A 20,175-nucleotide genomic window follows, 5' to 3' on the forward strand; every position below is an offset into this window, starting at 1 on the left:
TCTGGAAGAGGACTGCTGTTCCTGTAAAATGTTGTTTTAATGGTGCTAATGAGTGGGAGAACTTAATCCTCAACATCTGAACTTGAGTTTCGGCCCCTTTTTGGTGCGCTTGCTTTCTGAATTGTCTCCTGAAGTCAATTGTAACTGAGGCAAACTCAGCAGAAATTAGTTTAAATAATGTCTTGCTTATTGAGCTGTATTTCAGTCAATAGCAAGAATATATTTATCCTATACACTCTAAAGTTCAATGCCAGTTTTTACTAATGTGTATATGGATTGTTCTTCTAAGGTTGTAATTAATTTGTTGTAATACTTAACGTCACCAGCTCAAGAGGAAAGAGGTAAAACTGTTGGAAATTAAGTTCCATCCTCGGTGGGGAATCCTCTCGTGCCTGACAGCTCAGCCTGCCTCCTCCCTCCCTGCCACACCACCAGCACTGTCAGTCCAAGGTGTTACCTCCATTCACAGAGAATTACAGAATCATGGGAAGGCAAGAAAGAGATAAGCAATTGCCATATGTTGATTGATATTTTCCTGTAGTAATTTCTTCTTCCTAGATTTTGTCCGAGATCGAAACTGAAAGTTTCCGAACAAGCTACTTTAATGGCATCTTCAAGCAGTTGGAATTTGAGCCTAGAAAAGGGCTCTTTGCTCTGCAGGAAGATTTGAAATACCATTTGTTGGCTTTTCAAGCGTGGGATTTGAACAGCCCTAAATTCTGTTTTTCAGGAAACTCTGTCAGCCCCAGAACAGTAGCGGTTTTCAAGGAGAAGCGCCTTCCCTGAGTCCACCAAAAGACAATGTGAACTCCAGCTCTCCTCCTCAGGTGGGTGATCCCTCTCCAAGGGTGTTGGGTCTGGTTAGCACGGAGCCAGCAACCGGCTCCGTCTGCTCCTGATGGACGTAGGTCCAGGCTGAGCTGCTCAGCCTGTCTGCACACTGTAATCGCCTGCTGCTGGAGGCTGTTAGGTCAGTAGGTTGTTGGGGCTTTTTTTTCTATTTTATTAAGTTAGAGTCTAATTCTGGGTTTCCTCAGCATCTGTTTCTGCTCTGGATGCGATTCAGTGACGGCCTATGGGGAGGATCTCTGACAGTGCGTCTTAGGTTTAGTTTTAAGGGCTAAATTTTTTTTCACGGTGCCTACATCCCCCTTGGAGTTCCTGGGAGAATGAGCTTGTGTTTTACTCATTACTAATAATTGACTGGAACGAAGCAGTAATAAGTAGCTCCCAAACACGGTTGAGTTATTAAAAACCCTGACCTTTTGCAACCTAATTGCCGTGACAGGTCAGAAGCAGGTTGGTCTGCTCTTGGATTTGTTGAGCTGTGAAAAGTACCTTTTGACTGGTTTTCCATGATGATAAAAACTGCGAAGGAGCTGTGTTTGCTCGTGTGTGAAGCAGAGTCTTTCCCCACTCTTCTCAGTATCTCTTAGCACAGGCACTTCTCCCTAGCATTGTGAAATGCCGGCTTCCCTTCTCTGCTGTGGGTCAGCCCAGACAAGTTGAGTATTTATTCTCCTCCTGCCAGTGGAATGTGTAATGCCTACTTGTCTGGACAGACGCACTGAGGATTAGTGGCAAAGAATATTAGCAGGTAAAGAAATTATGTGCTTTCTGGAAGTGAGAGGGAGGCAATTTTTTTATTGAGAACAAGAACTGTGCAACTTGTTTGCCAGGTAGCTAATTCCAAATCCTCTCCTGCTCTGCTGTGGGCATGTTCCTGGTGAATAAAGAATGATCCCCTTCGAGTTAGCTTGGAAAGACACAATGCTGTTATGAGGCTGGTCTTTTTCTCAACCTGCTTCTGAAAAAATGTAGGTTGAAAATTCATCTGGCTTCTGGCTGTACATATTTTGAAAGACGCAAAAGTCTGTCGGGGATGTTTCTGGTCTCTTGAGATGACCCAATCGAAGCTTTGGGTGGTTGATTGGATCTAGAAAAGGCTGGTGAAACAGGGGCAACGAACATGGAATACAAATGCTTCCAGCAGTGCTTCTGACATGGCTTGTGTCAGACAGCAAACCACAGACAGCTTTTTATTGTGAGCAGTCATTTTTTTTGATAGTCTATAGCTGTAGTCCCTATTTAGAGAAGGGATGCCTGTTCATGGTTGCAGTCCCAGCAGAGGACTGGGATCTGGTAGTCTGGAATGCAAAACATTTTGGGAAAGTTCAGTTGTAGAACGAAGGAGAAAAAAAAGATTAGTCTGGTGATTCTGAGGAAGCATGGCAGAGCAGGTATCGCATGCATTTCCCACCTCCTAACCAGAGCTGGTGGAGCTGGTGTGTGTTGGCTTTAGAGAAAGGCTGGTAAAAGATGGCAGTTCTTAGCTCTGTTCTGAGACCTGTAGTCACAGCGAACGGCCCCTCCTGTTGGAGATGGACACTGCTCGTGCTGAGCTGGAAAGGCAGTCGGGGATGTTGCAAAGCCGGTTCGACATGCTGTCTTTGCCCCTTGAGCTCTGCGGCACTGTGAGCAGCTCCTCTTCATAATTACCTTGACAGGTGGAAAGGATTCGTGCCACTGAACGGTGGCCTTGAGACCCCTGGAGTTAGCGAAGAGAAATAATAACTGCGGGGAAAAGGAGCGAATTGGTGGCTCCCTGGCAAAGCAGCCGTGCATCCAGCTGCACTTCTGTGACGGAATAAAATTTCCATTTACAAACACGTCGCAGTCCTGCCTGAGACATAAAGAAAACAATAAAATAGCCAAAAGAAATAACCAGAACTGTCGCTTGTTTCCCTCTGCGCACTAAATAATCTTTCCTCAGAGTTTGTGCAGCCCTGTGCTGCCAGGCGGGCACACACCGCTGCACTGATGGCTGTCCAAGGTAATTTTGGCTGGCTCAGGCCGGACTGAGCCCGACAGCCGTAGTTCTGGCTCTGCATTGAGCTCTGCTCTCTGCTGACTGACGGACGGGTCCTTCCACAGTGCAGCTTCCCCAGGCTAACCCGCAGTCTGTAGGCAGCTGCTTGCTCGGAGGTGTGGGCACCCAGAGCTTCTCCAAGCCCTGCCCGTGACTGTCCGGGTAGGGCTGATGGCGGCAGTTGGGAACCGCTTCTCTCTCTCTCTGTTTCTTATTTAAAAAAGGGATACTCAGGTCATGTTGGCCTGTGTGACGTGGCTTTTAAAACTGCTTGCGAATGTCCTCTTTTGCCTTAAATTCTGAGAACTTAACAGTTGACATTGTCTCACCTCTTCCAGGAAATGTCTCTTTCTTGAGAAGAGGAAGGAGTGGTATTGCAAGGGTAAAGCTGTTGACCACAGAGTTGGTAAAATCAGTTGGGAATAAAATGCAGAACTTGTGAATCCCTCCCTGCTCCAGAGGTCTGAACACATCTTTCCTTCGCAGGGACTTTGAGGTGCTCTAAATGACATGCCAGGACTAGAAGGACGGATGTTTTTATGGTTGTTCCAATTTTTTAAGTGTCTGGGGCAGGAGGAGGGTGAAGGACGGGGTTTTACTTCTAAAGGGCTCGATTCGAAATAGGGTGCCACGAGAGTAGACTGGGTTGCATGGCCTGTGCAGGAGTAGTGCAGATCAGTAATTGCTGATGTGATGGTGGGTTTCTCTGAGCTCCCCACCGAGCCGTGAGCTCCGGAGCGGTGTCAGTCGGGAAGCAGCTTGGGATGGATCAGCTTCTGTAGGACCTGGCGGTCCTGGAGCCTGTGTCCAGGACCAGCCTCTGAGCTGGGACACTGGCTGGCAGCTCTCGTTGATAGCAGAGCTCTTTTTCTGGGGATATTCCCCTGTTCTCTGGTATTGCACCACCACCTAGTGGTAACAGCATCAAAATTGAGGCCTCAAGACTTCAAGATTTTTTTTTATCCTTTTTCCTCCCCAGAAACGATCCCAGCCTCTGGAATTTATTGATCCCCTGGCCAACAAAAAGCCCAGGATCTCGCATTTGGCTCACAGAACTCAGCCCACTTTCAACGGGAAACTGAATTCCTCCAACGGGAAGGACACTCCTGCCCCTGCCCTGCCGCCGGCTCTGCCGGAGTCGGTGAGCTCCAGCTCCAGCCTCCCGGTGCTGGAGCTGCCGAGGCCTCACGATCCCCTTTCGGATGTCAGCAATGACCTGACTCACAACGGCAGAGACTGTGAGAACCCGGAGACGGCTGACAGACTGACTCATCCTTTGTCAACAGACTGTCCCCAAACGAGCAAGCACAATTGCAGCTCGTATGTAAAAACCAAGAAAAAATCCAAAAAGCACAAAGACAAGGAAAAGGAGAGAAAGGAGAAGAAAAGTGAAGAGAAATGCAAAGAGGAGAAGCAGGACTGTGAAGTAATAAAAAATGCTGACTTAGTTAGTGTTCCCCAGGAACAGGTCACAGGTACGTATGGTCCGAGAGGTCCTCCTGTACGGCTCGTGCTAAGATAATATTGGTATCGGCTGCGTATGGTTTCTGCCCCAGATCTATTTGAGGAAAGAGGTTGTGTGTCCACTCGCAGAGGCTCTGTGGTTAACGAAATAATATCGCTGTCCCTACCTACAAATCAACAAATGCGCTTCCTCTCACAAGAGGATATCAGGTTTTTCCTGTTTAACCTTTCATGCTGTTTGGAACTGCCTCAGACCGTGTCATGTTTCTCCTTGTTAAATTAAAAGCTGTATTAATATATGGGGATGAAAGGCAGACATCAAGATCTGTTGGAAAAAGCAGTGCTGCTTGATTACTTACAGCTCTTCTGCTCGTGTTGGGTATTGTGATGACTGTTGTATTGATTTTTAACTCGGTAATGAAAAGTTAGTCACAAAAGCTTTTAATACTGGATACAAAAGAAATGATAGATAAGTCTTGTGACAAATGCTGTTAGAGCAGTACACAACCAGCTCCTTCAGGCTTAAAGAGCTTCCCTGTTGTATCCCACTATTACTCTGAATTTCTTTCTTCAAGGACTAACACAACGGCGAAGCTGTTACCTGTTGAGATGCAATGAAAACGTTTTCCATCAAACCAGTGTATTTCTAAGTCAGTTCTACGTACTCTTAGAGCAGGGAATACAGGTCGGCTGATGCGATCCGTTCCCTTGCCAGTGTCTGCAGCTTTCCTGTTTTCTGCTGTTTTGTCGGGATTTGTTACAACTCCCCAGAGCAGTGGAGCTTCCCTGCAGCCTTCAGTAATATTGCAGTCTTGATCTGTTGTTAAAATTTTTTTGCATCCATCTTGTTTTCCTTTGCCCCATTACTACTTTCAAAGTTCCTCTTCATGCTTGGTGCTGGAAAATCATCCAGTTTTGGCCCAAAAGGGACACGAACTTGAACTGGAAACTAATTTGTTGAATTCCTGGAAAGGGAGAGCTCTGTAGGGCATTGGGGTTGTTATGATGATGCTAGTTCTCTCCTTCCCCACAGCCTTTGTAGCACCTGCAGAATGCATTTTGATTGCTCACCGGTGATTTTTAATGACGCTCCGTAGTTCTGATCATCGTGTGGCACTGCAGAACCACACTCTTCAGATACTTCTTCTCCTTTGATCTTACTTTTGTAGGTTTTTTGTGAACGTTGTTTTTCTTCCCCATGTACCTTGTGTCTTGAGTGGTAGCAGATAGATACGCACACATTCTCTCTCTAGATGTATATTTTTGTCAGTGTTTCTTATAAAAAACCAAAATACCCTGAATTCTTTCTTCATGAAGTTGCTGACCCTTTACCATCTTTTTCTGCTTTGCTTTAAAAACAGTTTAATGACTGGCTTTTTGTTAATTAGTAGGAGTCGGTTTTGTTCCTGGTGCACAGCTGATGTATGCGAGGTAACGAATCCGAGCTGGACTTGGGAGTAATCATAAACAGGATGTGGTCAGTGGCTGCTTGGAGCGTGTACAGCCAGCTCACATCTGAACTGGGATCTCTCCTTCTCCACCTTACTTCATACGGACAGCACAGGCCTCATCCTGCTCCTTTTGTCCGCAGCAAATGGCTGACAGCCTCCCCTAAGTCCCCCTTGGGCCAGGGGCTGCGGGGAAGCAGAGGTTTTTTTCTCCAGGGAGGTTTGTTCAAGAGGTGGTGGAGGGACCTTTGGGGTCCTTTCAGCAGTCAGTAGGTGGCACTCATAGGCAGAATAAACTTTCTTTTCTCCCGTTTTCTTCCACGATCTGCCTTACCCACATTCAGCATCTTTCACGCTGGTGGTCACGTAAGGATGAAAGCAGAATTGTCTGCAGTAGGAATTTGAGACTGGGGTGTTAATGACACTGTCTTTTCTGCCATTCTTCCACTCTGCTCAGGAAAGCCTTTCCGCGGAAATCCAGAGAAAAATCGATTTTTAAAAATATATAATTAGGTTATTGCTTTTATATGCCTGTGTTTATTACTGGGGCATTTCCTGCTCCCTGCAGTTTGTCTGGGGCAATAACTGTGAACTGGTGTAGGTGAGTGTAGGGACAGGTGGGTCGTGGGGGTTGCACGTCCCTTTGCTGTGCATCTGGGGGAATTGTGCAGCCGAGACACTCTTGCTCTACGTAACAGACTTGGAAAGAAGATGGAAGAAGAAATACACTTTTGCAAAGGGTTGAGTTAAATCCTTCACAGCCTTCTCCACTTGCCTCTTGTTTTGCTGCCTTCCCATGGATGCAGTTGACTTTCTGATTAGGGCTTTCAATGTAATACACAGTTTATGAGAAATATCCCCTTTCCAACCTGTATCCGACTGCTTTCACCTTCCAAACTAGTAATGCAGTGTTTGGTTTAGGGTGAGGGTGAGGTCTGTTTCAGGCTCATGTTCAGAATCCCGTTCCTCCTGAGGTCTTTGGTCCCTTTGCTTAAGGGGGACCAAAGACCAAAGGTCCCTTTGCTTAACGTTCTTAGCTGAGCCTTGCTTGATTCATGTTTCTTCAACTTCATAGAGCAGAGTTCACTTTGATTCATCTACAGGGCGGTGGGGCTATGTGAGGAAAAAGCTGCATGTCTTCTAAACCTCTCTGGTACCCTGTGGGAGTCTGGAGTATTAATAGTAGGAGTCTGAACCTGCAGCATTAATAGTAGGAGTCTATATAGTGTAGAATCAGGGGAAAAGAATGTGCACCTTGCTCAGCCTCTGTTCTGCTCATCTGGACTCATAAATGTGTCTCGCACTGTAGCAGTGGTGATATCAGTGTTATCCCTCCCTGCAGGCAATGTTTATAAACCAATTAAATTAAGGTTTTTTTTTTGCTACTCAGTGCATTGGCTGATGTTGATAGTGTTTTGCTGACAGACAAAAATGTTAGAGGAGCCTTGAAGTTTCAACCACCTTATTGTGGATCTTCTGTGTTTGTCAGTTCAGAGCAAAACAGGAATCCTTCAGAATTCAATAACCTGTATATTGCAGATAAGTTTATGAATTTGCAATTTAATTGCATAGAGCTATAAACAAGTTTTTATTTTTTCAGGTTTAAATGGAACATGCAATAATTCTAGTGTACCAACATCAACTTCAGAAATGCCAGATTATTTATTGTAAGTATATTTATCAGTTGCTTCATCACTTTGGGATCGTGTTTCAAGCTAAAAATCACAATGTGCTGGGGTTTTTTGTTGGACTTTGTTGTTACTGGGTAGAACTTTGTAAGGTGGCCTTAAAAAAAAAAAAAAAGACTAAACCCAACTTTGCAGATAGTTTCTGAGACTAAACTTAATCTGTTCTTTACCTCCTCGTGGAGTTCAAGGTTATCTTCTTATAAACAGATTGTTCAAGTACTTCAAGAAACATTGCATAGCTTGAAGGGGTTTGAAAGGATTAAACATCTCCACGTTACAGTTGGAAACTTTGAAAGGAAATTATCTGCTTTAATGTTATGGAAGACAGGGCAAGAAAGGATTTTGAGAGGTTAGCTAATTCTTCCCCTGTTCAGAGCCAAGATCATCTACATAAACCAGCGAAATATTCTTCATGGGGAGGTTATAACCCGTGGGTTAGGATGTGAGTTGTTTCACCTCTTGACTTTTTAATCAGATCCCCTTGAGGTTAATTAAACAATATACTTGTCTGCTGAAGCACAAAAATCCCTGTGCATAAAGCCAAAAATCTGCATAAACCCCAACCTGTTACAGACAAAGCTCTTCGGTAGCGGAGAAGCGTGGCTGTGGGTGATATTCCCTGTGCACGTCTCAGCCTGGGCTTTTAGTGCCATCGGATCTGGTTTGGCCACGCTGTGATCACTCAGAGGGAAGAGGAGAAGGAGGTGGTGTTGGCTCTTGGCTCTGCAGGAGCAGTCCCTGGAGCTGACTGGAGGATATAAAGGGTCCCTGCATGGTTACAAAGCTGCGGTTTGCTGGGCTGCATGGACCGTACAACCGACCGCTTCGGGCTGGTGTTTCCAGTGCCCTTCACAAGAATGCAGATGGCTGGGCTGGTTTTCTTCTTGCAACAGATGTGCTGATCCGCCCTACAGAGGGATATTACAGCTGCTCAGTCCATCTCCACAGAAATAGTGTAAAGTTTATGAACTCCTCTGAGGTCCGTTGCCTCACCTTTTGGTACGACCTGACTGTTTTGATGGTCAGCTCCTTAAATGACAAGAGCTGTCACTGCTGTTGTGATCATGGAGGCCTGTGTTTCATACTAGTGAGGGCAGCTTCCTTATCTCATAGCAGCATATCCTGTGTAGATGCTTATTTATACCAGCAAGGAGTCAGTTCTTGAAGGCTAGAGCCTATTTAGGTTAACGGAGTAAAAGTTTTCCCTTAATCTGATACCTAAGGTAGTTTATACGTGTTCATGCACGGCGCTGGCACTGCTGCAGACAGTAAGGTGGCAAATTAGAGTCATCACCTACAGAAAGATGAGTTTTACTATCAGAGAGGACTGGCTGCTGGGCTTTCTGCAAAATGCCAGGTTTAATGGCTTTTTGTTGAGCGGAATAACTTTGAAAGGGCCTCAGAAGGCGCAGCTGTTAAACGTGGGCTCTCGTGTTCGGTTCACGTTGGGTATCTTCAGGAGGTGGTGGAAATACAGTCGGGCTATTCAACGTGGTTTCGTGTCGTGCGCTTGCCACATAATCGTACTGTGAGCGTTTTGCAACGATAGCTGAATGCTTTTTGTGTGCCTTTAAAGACTCTAACACTGGAAGAATCGTATTCCTGCTGTTCCAAGGTCTGGCACAGATGCAGAACTCCATGTTCTGCGGGACAGCAGGAGTTAGAAAAGCTGTAGCAGTACTATCTGAATGTCCTCCTACACCCTCAGCTGCTCCCAGGCTTTGCTGTACCTGCATATTCCACCCTATCTGGCATAGATAAGAAATTTTGGGAGCAAACACTGTCTTGTTTTACACAGAGGTCAAGGCAATAATCCTGACAGTTGCCTCCGTGCTATTATAATGCAAATCACAAGAGACTGTTTTCAAATGCAGTCACCTGGTTTTGGCATTGCAATATTCGCGCTGTCTGGAGAGAAGACTTAATAAACCAATTAACTAAATTATTCTCCCTGCAGAAAATACGCAGCCATTTCCTCTTCGGAGCAGCGTCAGAGTTACAAAAATGACTTCAATGCCGAATACAACGAGTACAGAGACTTGCACGCCCGGATAGAGAGGATAACTCGACGATTTACGCAGTTAGACGCCAAGCTGAAGCAGCTTTTGCAGGGCTCTGAAGAATATAAGGTAGAAACAGAAATATATCTTCTGAAAAGCTAGTTCTGCAAGCTTCAGTCGCTCTGTCTGCGGGGCTGTTTGGGATGGGTTGGTGTCTAAAACATACTGCCCAGAGCCCAAAAGTGGCGGAGGCAGAACGCGCACACAGCTGACTGCTTTGTAGACTGTTCTTAAAACAGCTCTGTGTTCTTTCGTTTTCAAGCTGGAGCACACATCATGGTACTTGTTGACAAGGAAAGGCCTCAGTGAGACAATTGGTGTCTTTAGCCAAAAGCTGCTGGAAGCTATTAGTGTATCCCAGCCAGAAAACTCATACTCGCACATATGGTAGCGTATCGGGGCTGGAAGGGGAGTTAGTGTGGGGTCATCTGTTTCTCTGGAATCTTTGATCTTAATAATGTAGCATTATTCAACTTGTCAGACTGATTTTAAAAGAGCTTTAACTATTCATTATCTTGAGAAAGTAAGTCTCCTTGAGTATAATAAGCAGATTTTTACAGAGCACCTATTGTACTAAGCACTGGTCCCTCCCTCAAACACCCTTCCCCTCTCTCTGAGAAATTCAGTGATTCCTCACTGAATAATTTTTATATCTCGGGGAAAAATTAGTCTGAGGTGTGGAGAAAATGTCAATTATCCTGCCAGCCCAAGTGCCCGTTACAGGTAGTTCTCATGGCTGGGGAACAGGGCCTGATCCTTCCAGTGGTTCTGGTGTCAGCACCAGGACAGGAATGGAGTCAGCGAGGCTGGTCGTAGCCATCAGATCTCACGGGGGAGGTCGCGGAGGGAGTAGAGTTTGGTTGGTATTTGGAGGAAATGTGTATGTTGAGCCGTCAGTAAATGCTTGCCTACTGCAGTAGGTTGCAGGACTGTTGGCTCTTCTGAAATTAATGAGCTGTATTTTCCTTTTTTAGACCATCCATGATCAAATTTTACAGGAATATCGGAAAATTAAAAAGGTGAGTAAAAATAATCAGCCACAAAAAAGGCTTTTGAGTGATGCCTGTAGTGACTGAAAGAGATGGGTAGTTGCCAAGTGGAAAAACCCAGTCTCTGAAGCATTCTGGCAGATCTTTGTTCAGCTCGAGCTCGCCCAACAAGTGGTGCCTTCCTGGATCAGAAGGGGTCTGGGGGGAGTTGAGGCTGCTCCTTGCATCCCCGAGAGCATTCCGCTGTGTTAGTGTGATGCTAGCGCAGGAATGAAACATGTTAGATTAGTGCCTTTATCCCCTCGAGGAAAGAACTGATTGTGTTTCAGATGCCCAGGCTGAGTGATAACGGGATCCTCCGGGTTTTGGGGTGTGCTGGTGTGTTTGGGATGATTTGGGCGCAGTCTCTAGTAGGAATCCCTTGGGTGCACAGTCCTGCAGGGCTCAGCGGGGCTTTTTGGTGTGTGGGGCACACAGAATATTTTACATCTCTTCGTGTGCACGTAAAGTGAGAGTTGTTGACTGGTGGGATTTATGACTTAGCTGGATGAGGTAGAAAGGCTGAGGCGGGCTGGGGCATCCAGACACTTAAGAGTGGGTTTGGCCTTTAAATCTACAAATACGTCCCTGAGCCCTGTTGTCGCTGAGGGATTTAGGAGCTTTTTGAAGAGATTCCTTGCGTGTTGCAAGTTCATCTTTGTTTTAAAGCTCCCAAACTTGCACAACTCGCTGCTGACGTGGGGGCAAAGGGCAGGTGATGCTTGCTGGAAGCCAATGTGCCTGGCCCAGCTGCTCCCAGTTAGGCTGAGCCTTGCTCAAGGTACACTCCTTTCCCTGTGCTGAGGCTCCTGGAGCTGGTTATTGATGAAAAGAGATTTTGTTCTTTGCCTTGTTTGAACAGAGTAGGTCCATTTTAAATGGGTATCTCCTCTTCCAGCTAGAAAAGTTTCACTCCTTGGTCATTCATTTAGGCTATGAGGTCTGACGGCCTTGTCTGGGTTCAGCATAGCTGTTGCCGAGTTCTGGAGAATTGCCTTCTGTCACTGCATTTTCATTTTTCTTTACAGACTAACCCCAATTACAGCCAAGAGAAGAACCGCTGCGAATACCTCCACAACAAACTGGCTCATATTAAAAAACTGATAGCAGAGTATGACCAACAGCAGTTTTAGCTGGCACTAATCTGGACTGGGTAGGGCAAAAAAAAAGTCACCTGGACGTTACGTTCCCTTTTATACAACTAGATTCCTTTCAGAGACGAGCATTAATTCATCTTCGTTGAAGAACTCGGGGATTCCTTACGATGCCGAATCTGTCATGTCCGTGTCTGAGCTGGGTCACGAGCCCAGTGCCCCGCACGGTCCTCTTGAGTTTTAGCCTCTCTGAATGTCGGAATGTAACAAATGAGAAAAAAAAAAAAAAAAAATCTGCTTATTTGAAGCCAGCGTTTGACACTTAAGGGAAAAGTTGCCTAAAGTGAACGAAGCTCCCAAAGGTTAAGAATCAGTAGTTTTCATGGATTAAAGTTTGGCATGAAGTGTAATTACCCCTGGCCCAGGTCCACTGGGTTACAAATTGTCCTTCAAATGGTGAGGAACTGGAATGCTGCTAGGTTACCTCCTTCTCTGGCACCTGCGACTGTTCATATGCAAGCTGTCTGCTCTACATGGCACCGCGTTAAATACACCAAGTACCCAGAGCTCTCGTTGTTTGTTCCTGCTTTTGTCATCTCCGGTGTGTGCTCTCTTGAGGTGGTTGTGTCAGGAGGAGGGGAGCAGCCCCGGGGAGCTGCACTGAGTGCCTTGTGCAGTGCAGAGGTGGATCCTTCATGTTAAAAAACAAAAAAAAAAAAAAAACAAAAAAAACCCCAAAAACAACAAAAAAAACCCCACACCAATTTTTCTTTTTTTTTTTTTAAATCCGCTTGTGCGTTTGGAGGCAGCGGGTGTAAACGTTTTGCAGTGGCCTCTCCAGCATGCGCGGTCCAGCCTGCCTGCGTTAACCTTCACGTACCAGTGCTGGGAAGATTGAGACCTGTCTGTCTTTGACTTTTATAATTTTATACCAAGGCAGCCAATTTTATTAATTGCTAATGAGACTATGGTCTATTTTTGTATAAAAAAAAAAAAAAAGCATCTTTTTCTAAAACTGTGCCTCCCTTTTTTCCTTTTAGGCCAAGTGTTTCAGAACCTTTCTTGTCTTATAACTGCAGTATTACTGAAGCTTATCAGATAGTTACCCAGAGAAGTTATTTTATTACCTGTACTGACCCGTAAGAGAGGAGGGGGTGGGGGGGCGGGGGATGCGATGCTTTCTTCTCCTGTTTTTTGTGTATTTCCAAAGAAGCAGCAGCAGAAAATCATTCTCAGAACAGGCGCCTGAGTGTGAGAGAAGTTAGGTAGCGTTTTCCCATGCGGGTCACTTCCACTGTTGTGCTTTATCTAGCCAGCTTCTTGGTGCGGTCTTTCTTCTTGATTTTTTTTTTTTTTTTTTTTTTTTGGACTTGAAGGGAACATTTTTAGAGTATGGCCAGGGTGTGAGAAACACGCCAAAAAGCACAAAGGTGTCCTTTAACTCTGCTATTTCTTTCTCTCCCCTCTCCCCTTTTAATCCTGCCAGCCTGTGTGATTTGACTTCTTCCCGCTTCCGTTTATCTCAAAGTAAAGGATTACTTTCCTGTGGCGTCTCCTTCCCTTGGAGGTTGCACTGAAGAGTCTTTCACCCTTTGAAGGAGCGGAATGGCAGAGTTAAGGAGGGAAACAGTTCTTATACAAGGAGTATTTTTTTTTTTCCGCCCAAAAAAAAGTGGGTCCATCTGCTGTATTAAAAAAAAAAAAGAAGAAAAAAAAAAATTAATAATAATTCCATTCTGGCTAGATTGGTTTTGCTGCATCGTCTGGCCAGGGCCACCGCTTTGCTTTGTCACTTGCAATGTTCTGAGTTTCTCTCCCTGCCGCGTTGCACCCAGCGCTCACCAGGACTTTGCCATCCCCTTCTTCAAACGAAAACCTGCGGCTGAAGGGACGCGGCTGAGCTGCGTGTTACCCGCCCACCGACCCTCGGGCCGCGCACTGCCCCCGGACAGCCACGCTTTTCTGCAGAACCCAGACCTGTTCGGAAGCGGAGCGGTGGAGGAGTGTGGGGGGGAAGAGATGTGATGTCCAAGCAGCGCCGTGGCCCGCAGGGCGAGCACCCGGAGAGCCCCAGCGAGCATCGCGGGGCTCGGGGAACACTTGGGTCCCACCTCTCCTTCTCCAGATGAAGACAACTGGAGGCGAGGGCAGCGTTTCCCTTGTGGGCGTCCGTTTGTGTGACGTTGCCGGCCTCCGGTGCTTCTGCTCGTCAGGGAAAGCTGGAAAATACACGAGAGTTAAAGGCACGAGGAGCTTTTGTCCAGAAAACTTTGTCCTCCTGCTCGGTGGGGTCTTGCACCTGGTCGGTGCGGGAGTCTAAGCAGTAAGCGGTGGCTGGGGGCGATGTCCGAGCTCAAGCCTGGCTTAGGCCCCGATTCCAACCAACCTCCCATCGCTGTGGATTTGTGCACCGAGGTGGATTTCACCGGAGCCGCCGGGATCGGGGAGGGGGCCTTGGGCTGCGTGGAGGAACCGGGACGCCACGTTCCCTCGGACCCGCTCTCACTGTGTCACTGCAAACCCCCGTCGGTGCCAGAGCGGCGGTGACCGACTCGGTGGCAAGGCTGAACTTCCCAGCGCCGAGCCGCGGGGCTCGGGGGGGGCTTCGTGTCCCACTGCGGTGCGCGAGGAGCCCGAGACTCGGATGGCAGAAGAGGCAGCAGCTACAAACCCAGGATGAGTAAATTCTTCCATGGAAACACTTCTCCTTCTGATCCTTAATATTTTGAATGGGGTTTTTTTGTTGCTTTGGGGGGGCAGGGGGATAGAGATGGATCTCAATCTTTATACATCTGCTATAAGATATTTTTGCAAACAGAGTTGTATACAAAGATGTATTGTGTACATTTACATGTATATTCTGGAACTTCTAAAATTTGAATATAAAAACTGAAAATATTTAATGAATATCCAAACTGTGAGACCCAATTAGCATTCAACAACTTTCTGCTTCACTTTTTCTTTTGGACTGTGTTAAAGAATTGTAGTCGAATCTGCCTTTTTTTTTTTTTTCTTTTTAGGGATTATGAAGCTAGGCAAATTTTGTGCTTTTTGGGTTAATAGAAACCAGTTCTAGGTGATTAAGTATGATCTTAACTTATTGATACTGTGTTTTACTTTGTAATATTGTACTGTGGATAAAACTATATTGAGCCATGGAGTTGGAGTTTACAAAAGAGCTTTTCACTTTGCCAAAATGTTACAATTTAAAGGCAGCATAGTCTTCAGCTTTCCTAATCTTTTCTTAAGAGCTAGTGTCTTTTTTGTACACTAAAAAGCTGAATGCTGATTTTGCAACATATAATAAATTCACTGTATTGGAAAACAAGCAAACAATAAGGTTGTATGTTTCTTTTCAGTGCTTCTTACTGCAAGAAAACTCAAAAGGGAAAGGTGATAAATGGTTGGCGTGGAGTTTGAAAGCAGGAGAGTTAAAGGAACCGAGTCAGTTGAGTGAGTTCAAGTATCAGAGCTGTAGGTAAGGAGTGTTAGGAGGGAGAGGTGATCGCTGTTGCATTTTCCAGCTGCTTGCTGCTGCTCTGGGAAGAGCTCTGGCCCAGAAGCGCTGCGGCGGAGCAGCCTTGCCCGTGGGGAGGCCTTTGGTGCTCCGGTGGGATCGGCCTCTCCGTCCAGCGGCAGGAGCTGGGGGGCTTCCCCCTCCAATGGCATTAGCGCCCAGGTGGTTTTTTTTTTCGGGGGGAAAAGCTGCTTTTTGAAGAGGCACCCACTGCTGGTGCCAGCGTGGAGGTGTAGAGGGGAGTCCCAGGAGCCGGGGGCTCGGCAGGAGCAGCAGGAGGGCTCGGAGGGGGTGTCGGCAAGCGAGGTCCTCGCTGCGTCCCTCGCGCTGGGTTGTGGTGGCTCTTCCCGACAGCCCCAGCCCTGCTCTGGGGCTCCTGGCCAGAGTCCAGACCTGGTGCAGGTGCCTCCCCTCGCCAGCTCTGCCTTTGCAGAAGGGGCTGCTGTGTTTCTCCCCACGAGCTGAGCTGGTTTTGACGTCTGAGCTGGCTCACGTGGGGGTGAGTCGCGTCCCGGGGGGGAGCTGGAGCAGGGACACTGCTGCTGCCAGAGCAGCGAGGTGGGGACGAGCCTGGCGTCAATGCTGCCTGTCCACGCTGCTGGAGCTCCCACCTCTACCCGCAGCCTGAATCATCCACCTAAAGCTCAGGAATCAAACAGTCTGGGTTGTATTGAGACTGTCCTTTTACTTTATTTTTTTTTTTTTGCTGTCACAATGGCTGCTTGCTCTGGCCCTGGCTTCTGCAGCATCCCTGGGTCTGCTGCTCGCTGTGGCTGGAGGGGGCAGAATAAAACAGAGTATAAAAACGCTGCAGTAACTGCTCAGTAGCGTAATATCCTCTGAATAGCTTCTGTTTTCCTTCAGTAGTTGCCGTGCTGCCTGCCTGGGGATCCCTTCCTCCAGCAGTGGATGACAGGCACAGGTTCACTGGTCTGGAGACTAAAGTGCTGGCAGGTCTTGCCTGATCCACCCCTGTACGTAACGAGCCCGCGTTCGTCTGCCGCTCGCTTTGCTTTAGCGCAGGATTTCGGATTCAACCTCCAAAATAACAAGATATAGAGAAGGTAAAAAGAATCCAGCAATCAAATAACGTCTTAGGGATGTCTTGGGTTTTGTTTTGTGGTTTTGTTGTTTTGTTGTTTTTTTTTTTTTTTTGAAGGTTGGGGGGAACAGGGAGTGCTCTGCTCGGCCCTGTCTCACCAGCCGTGACCTTGGAGTTGACACAACAGCCCGAGCACCCGTGCGGGGCGGTGATGCTCCCACGGCCACCCTGGGTTTGCTCCCACGAGGCCCTCGGTTACAGAGCAAGAGCCGAGACACGTTGGGCGAGCTGATGCTCTTGTAAATCCCCAAATCATCAGGTTTTTAGTTACAAATACCGCCTCTGAGCCAAGCTCCACGCCCTCGGCCCCTGTTTTACCATCTTTTACTTCCTCACTTGTGCGAGCTTCCCCCCTTGGGGCTGATGAAAGCTCCTGTCCCCGGGGACGTGCGTGGGGACGCTCACCCAGGATGGGTCCCCGTCCCCTCCTGTCCCCGCTTTCCTGGGGAATTCCTCTCAACCGCTGGCAGCTCCGGCCCTGGCCGGGGTCACGCACTGAGCTCATTAACTCGGAGCTGCCCCAGTGGAAATTTACTGGCTGTGGCTGTTGTGCCAGAGCCAGCCCAGCTCCTGCTGCTGCTTCCTTATCTGCACCCCGGCAGGAGCGCGGCTGCCAGCCCTCCCAGGGGGACACAGGGCAGCATCGGGGTCACGCTCTGTCCGTGCCAAAGCTGAGCCCCCCAGGAAGGTTCCAGAGGAGCCCTGACCTCTGATAACTCAGCTCACACCTGGGAAAAGTGTCACTTTACACCGCACCAAGCACAAGCTGCCCTTAAATTAGGGTCACGCACATGTGGGAAGGCAGAGGTGACCCCGCAGCGTCCTGGCGGCCTCGCTCGGGGTTGAAACTGCTTGAAACGCGGTGAAAGCGCGGTGGGTTTTTCCTGTGCACCTTTTGCTTGTGGCTCGTTGACAGGAGCAAGCTCATTAGAATAATTTGTCCTCGACACGGTCCGATGGTGCTGGTCCTTCTTGCAGAGCAGCTGCTGCACCTCCACCGCCCAGCACAACCACCCCCAATCGCCCGTCTTGGCCGTGTCCGTCCGTCCCTTTCCATGCGTGGGTCTGTCCTTGGGCACGTAGCACCCGGTGGGTGACGGCATCAGGGGAGGGAGAGGAGGACAAGGAGCTGCGAGCAGCTGGCGCAGGCCGAGATAACGAAGCCTCAGAGCCTGGGGATTGTTTTAAACGAGGGGAAAAAACCCAAATGCGAAGGGAGGAAAACGCAGCCAGGGAGCGCTGGGGCTGTTTGTGTCTGTAACACATAAATCTGGGGCTGCTTGGGTTGGCCTGGACCTGCTGGGAGGGATGGGGGGGCTGAGGGGGGGGCTCCTGCCTGCGTCCCCCCGCCGCCGAGCCCTTCCCCGTGCACAGAGCATCTCTGCCAGCACCGCCGGCTCGCGCAGAATCAGGCCCTGAACCTGCTGATAATGAACCACCGGGGAGTTTGTGCTGGACCAAATCCCACAACAGGGGGGTCCCAGGGCAGGGGGGTCCCAGGGCAGGGGGGGCGCTTTGTGGCCCCGGATGCCCGTCCCTGGAGGGAAAAAAAAAAAAGGTTTGGGGGGGGTGTCTGGTGGAACAGGGCGGGTGGGCACCATTGCTGGGGGAGCGGGCCGGTCGCTATGGCTCCGTGGCTCGCCTGGCCCCCCGCCAGCCCCCGGCAGCTGGGGAGCGAAGGCGCTGGGCCGCCGGCCCGGGCTCCCGGCCCATGGACGCGTTGGGCGAGCGGGAACAAGGGAGCCCCGCTCATGCGGTGCCGAGCGTGGGAGGAGTGGGAAGGGAGTGGGGGGAAGGAACAATGGTGGGAGTTATGGGAGGGGGGCAAAAAAAAAAAAAAAAAAAGGAAAGAAAAAAAAAAAAAAAAAGGAAAGCAGTGGAAAAATACCAGTTCTAGGCCCCTGGCAGCGCTGCCCAGACCCTCCCCGCCCCAGGATTATTGTACAAAGAAATGTTATTTTTGTTTCAATAATTTGCTGAGGCACTGGCATTCCAGCGCGGGGCTCGTTTTGTCCTCCAGCCCAGCACCAAGGGATCATTGTTCCTCCATGGCCGAGGGGCCGGACGCGGCACCCCCAGACCCCCCCCCCCCCCTAAACCCCAGCACCGCCATGTCTGCCACCACCGCTCCCGGCAGGTGCCCCCCGGGGTTGGCCTCGGTGGGTCCCATCCTGCTCGGTGCTGGGAGGCTGGTGGCAGCGTGTCCCCGTGGGTGGGTGGCAGCGGAGCTGAGCTGTGTCCTCGCCACGTCTGCGGGGAGCGAGGGTGGGGAAGGGGCCGGGGCCCACCCGGGCGTTGCTCCTGCTCCGGGGGCTCCTTTGAAGCGGGGCCTGGCCATTGAAAGGCAACCGGGTCCCTGGGGGGGGCCACCGAGCGGGGTGCCAGCCACGGCCCCCTCGCTGCTGCGCTTTGCCCTTTTCTCTGCGGCGGCCGGGAGCGGCCCCCGGGCAACCCCCGCGCTGCCATGGCCGACATGTGGGGTGCGGCCTCACACGGGGCCTGGCTGCCCCCCGGCATCACCGCCGGTGGCTACCGGGGAGGGGGGGAGCAGGAGGGGCTGTGGGGTGCACATGGGGGGGCTCTAGGGTGACACTGTCAAGGCCTTTGGGGTGCCCATGCCCATGGGGTGCGGAATGCCGGGGTGCCCGTGTTGGGGGGCTGCAGGGTGCTGGTGCCAGGGCTTTTGGGGTGCCCATCTGGGGGGCTGCAGGGTCCCCATGTTGGGGAGTGCAGGGTGATGGGGTGCCAGTGTCAGGGGTTCAGGGGTGCCCGTGTTGGGGGGCTGCAGGGTGCTGGTGCCAGGGCTTTTGGGGGTGCCCATGCTGGGGACTGCGGGGTGTGGGGGCTCTGGGGTGCCCGTGTGGGGGACTGCAGGATGCCGGGGTGCCAGTGCCAGGGGTTCTGGGGTGCCCATGCCAGAGGCTGCAGGGTGGTGGTGCCTTTGGGGTGCCCATGCTGGGGGCTCTGGGGTGCTGGGGGCTTTGGGGTGCCCGTGTTGGGGGGCGGCAGGGTGGTGGTGCCACAGCCTTTGGGGTACCCACGCTGGGGGGCTCTGGGGTGCCCATGTTGAGGACGGCAGGATGCTGGGGTGTCAGTGCCAGGGGTTCTGGGGTCCCCACGTTGGGGGGCTGCAGGGTGCTGATGCCAGGGCTTTTGGGGTGCCCATGCTGGGGGCTGTGGGGTGCCAGGAGCTCTGGGGTGCCCCTGCCGGGGGTTGTGGGGTGCCGGGAGCTCTGGGGTGCCCCTGCCGGGGGTTGTGGGGTGCCGGGAGCTCGGGGGTGCCCCTGCCGGGGGTTGTGGGGTGCCGGGAGCTTTGGGGTGCCCCTGCCGGGGGTTGTGGGGTGCCGGGAGCTCGGGGGTGCCTGTGCTGGGGACTCTGGGGTCCCCGTGCCGGGGGCTGCGGGGTGCCGGGGACTGCGTGGTGCCCATGTGGGGGGCTGCAGGGTGCCGGGGTGCCCCTGTTGGGGGGCTGCGGGGAGCCGGTGGCTGCAGGACGCCGGGCCGGGGCTGGCAGCACCGTGGGAGCGGCGGCTGGGCCGGGGCCCGTGGGAAGGCGCAGGGCCCCGGCAGCGCAGGAAGCCGCCGGCCCGGGACACTCAATACCCGGAAGGCGGCGGCGGGACCCCCGGCCCCGGCCCGAGCCCCGGCCCCGGCGCCACTTCCCCTTCCCGGGTCACCGGCCGCTCCCCTCCGCCTCCCCCCCCCCCCCGCTCCCCCCCGCCCCGGTAAAAGCCGCCGGCGGGGCCCCGGGGCCGCCCCGCACCTGCCGCGGGGCCGGGACCGGGGGTGGGTTTGGGGGGGGGGGGTCCCGGGGGCGCCGGTGCCGGGGGCGGCGGGGCACGTGCGGGGGGGGGGGGGGGGGGGGGTCGCGCGGGGGCCGGGGGGGGGCGGGGCCGGCGGGGGGG

The 20,175-nt window shown here is 50.9% G+C and overlaps 1 protein-coding gene across 2 annotated transcripts in view; it reads left to right on the forward strand.

Annotated features, from left to right (window-relative positions):
- The window catches only part of ELL (elongation factor for RNA polymerase II), a 55,978-nt gene extending 40,988 nt beyond the window's left edge, over positions 1-14,990 (forward strand). Inside the window, exons 7-13 of one of the 2 annotated variants that reach the window (XR_012621104.1) lie at positions 731-827; positions 3,849-4,344; positions 7,382-7,448; positions 9,427-9,598; positions 10,504-10,548; positions 11,586-12,252; positions 13,138-14,990. Coding sequence is in view for 1 of the 2 variants with exons in the window: in XM_074808710.1 (XP_074664811.1) it covers positions 731-827; positions 3,849-4,344; positions 7,382-7,448; positions 9,427-9,598; positions 10,504-10,548; positions 11,586-11,690 (982 nt within the window). In the remaining variant the exon portion in view is untranslated. Of the gene's footprint in view, positions 1-730; positions 828-3,848; positions 4,345-7,381; positions 7,449-9,426; positions 9,599-10,503; positions 10,549-11,585 lie in introns of both variants that reach the window. The other variant, XM_074808710.1, reaches the window with a different exon arrangement.
- The last annotated feature ends 5,185 nt before the right edge of the window (positions 14,991-20,175 follow it).

The sequence above is a fragment of the Strix aluco genome, chromosome 29, assembly GCF_031877795.1.
Source record: "Strix aluco isolate bStrAlu1 chromosome 29, bStrAlu1.hap1, whole genome shotgun sequence".
Lineage (NCBI taxonomy): Eukaryota > Metazoa > Chordata > Aves > Strigiformes > Strigidae > Strix > Strix aluco.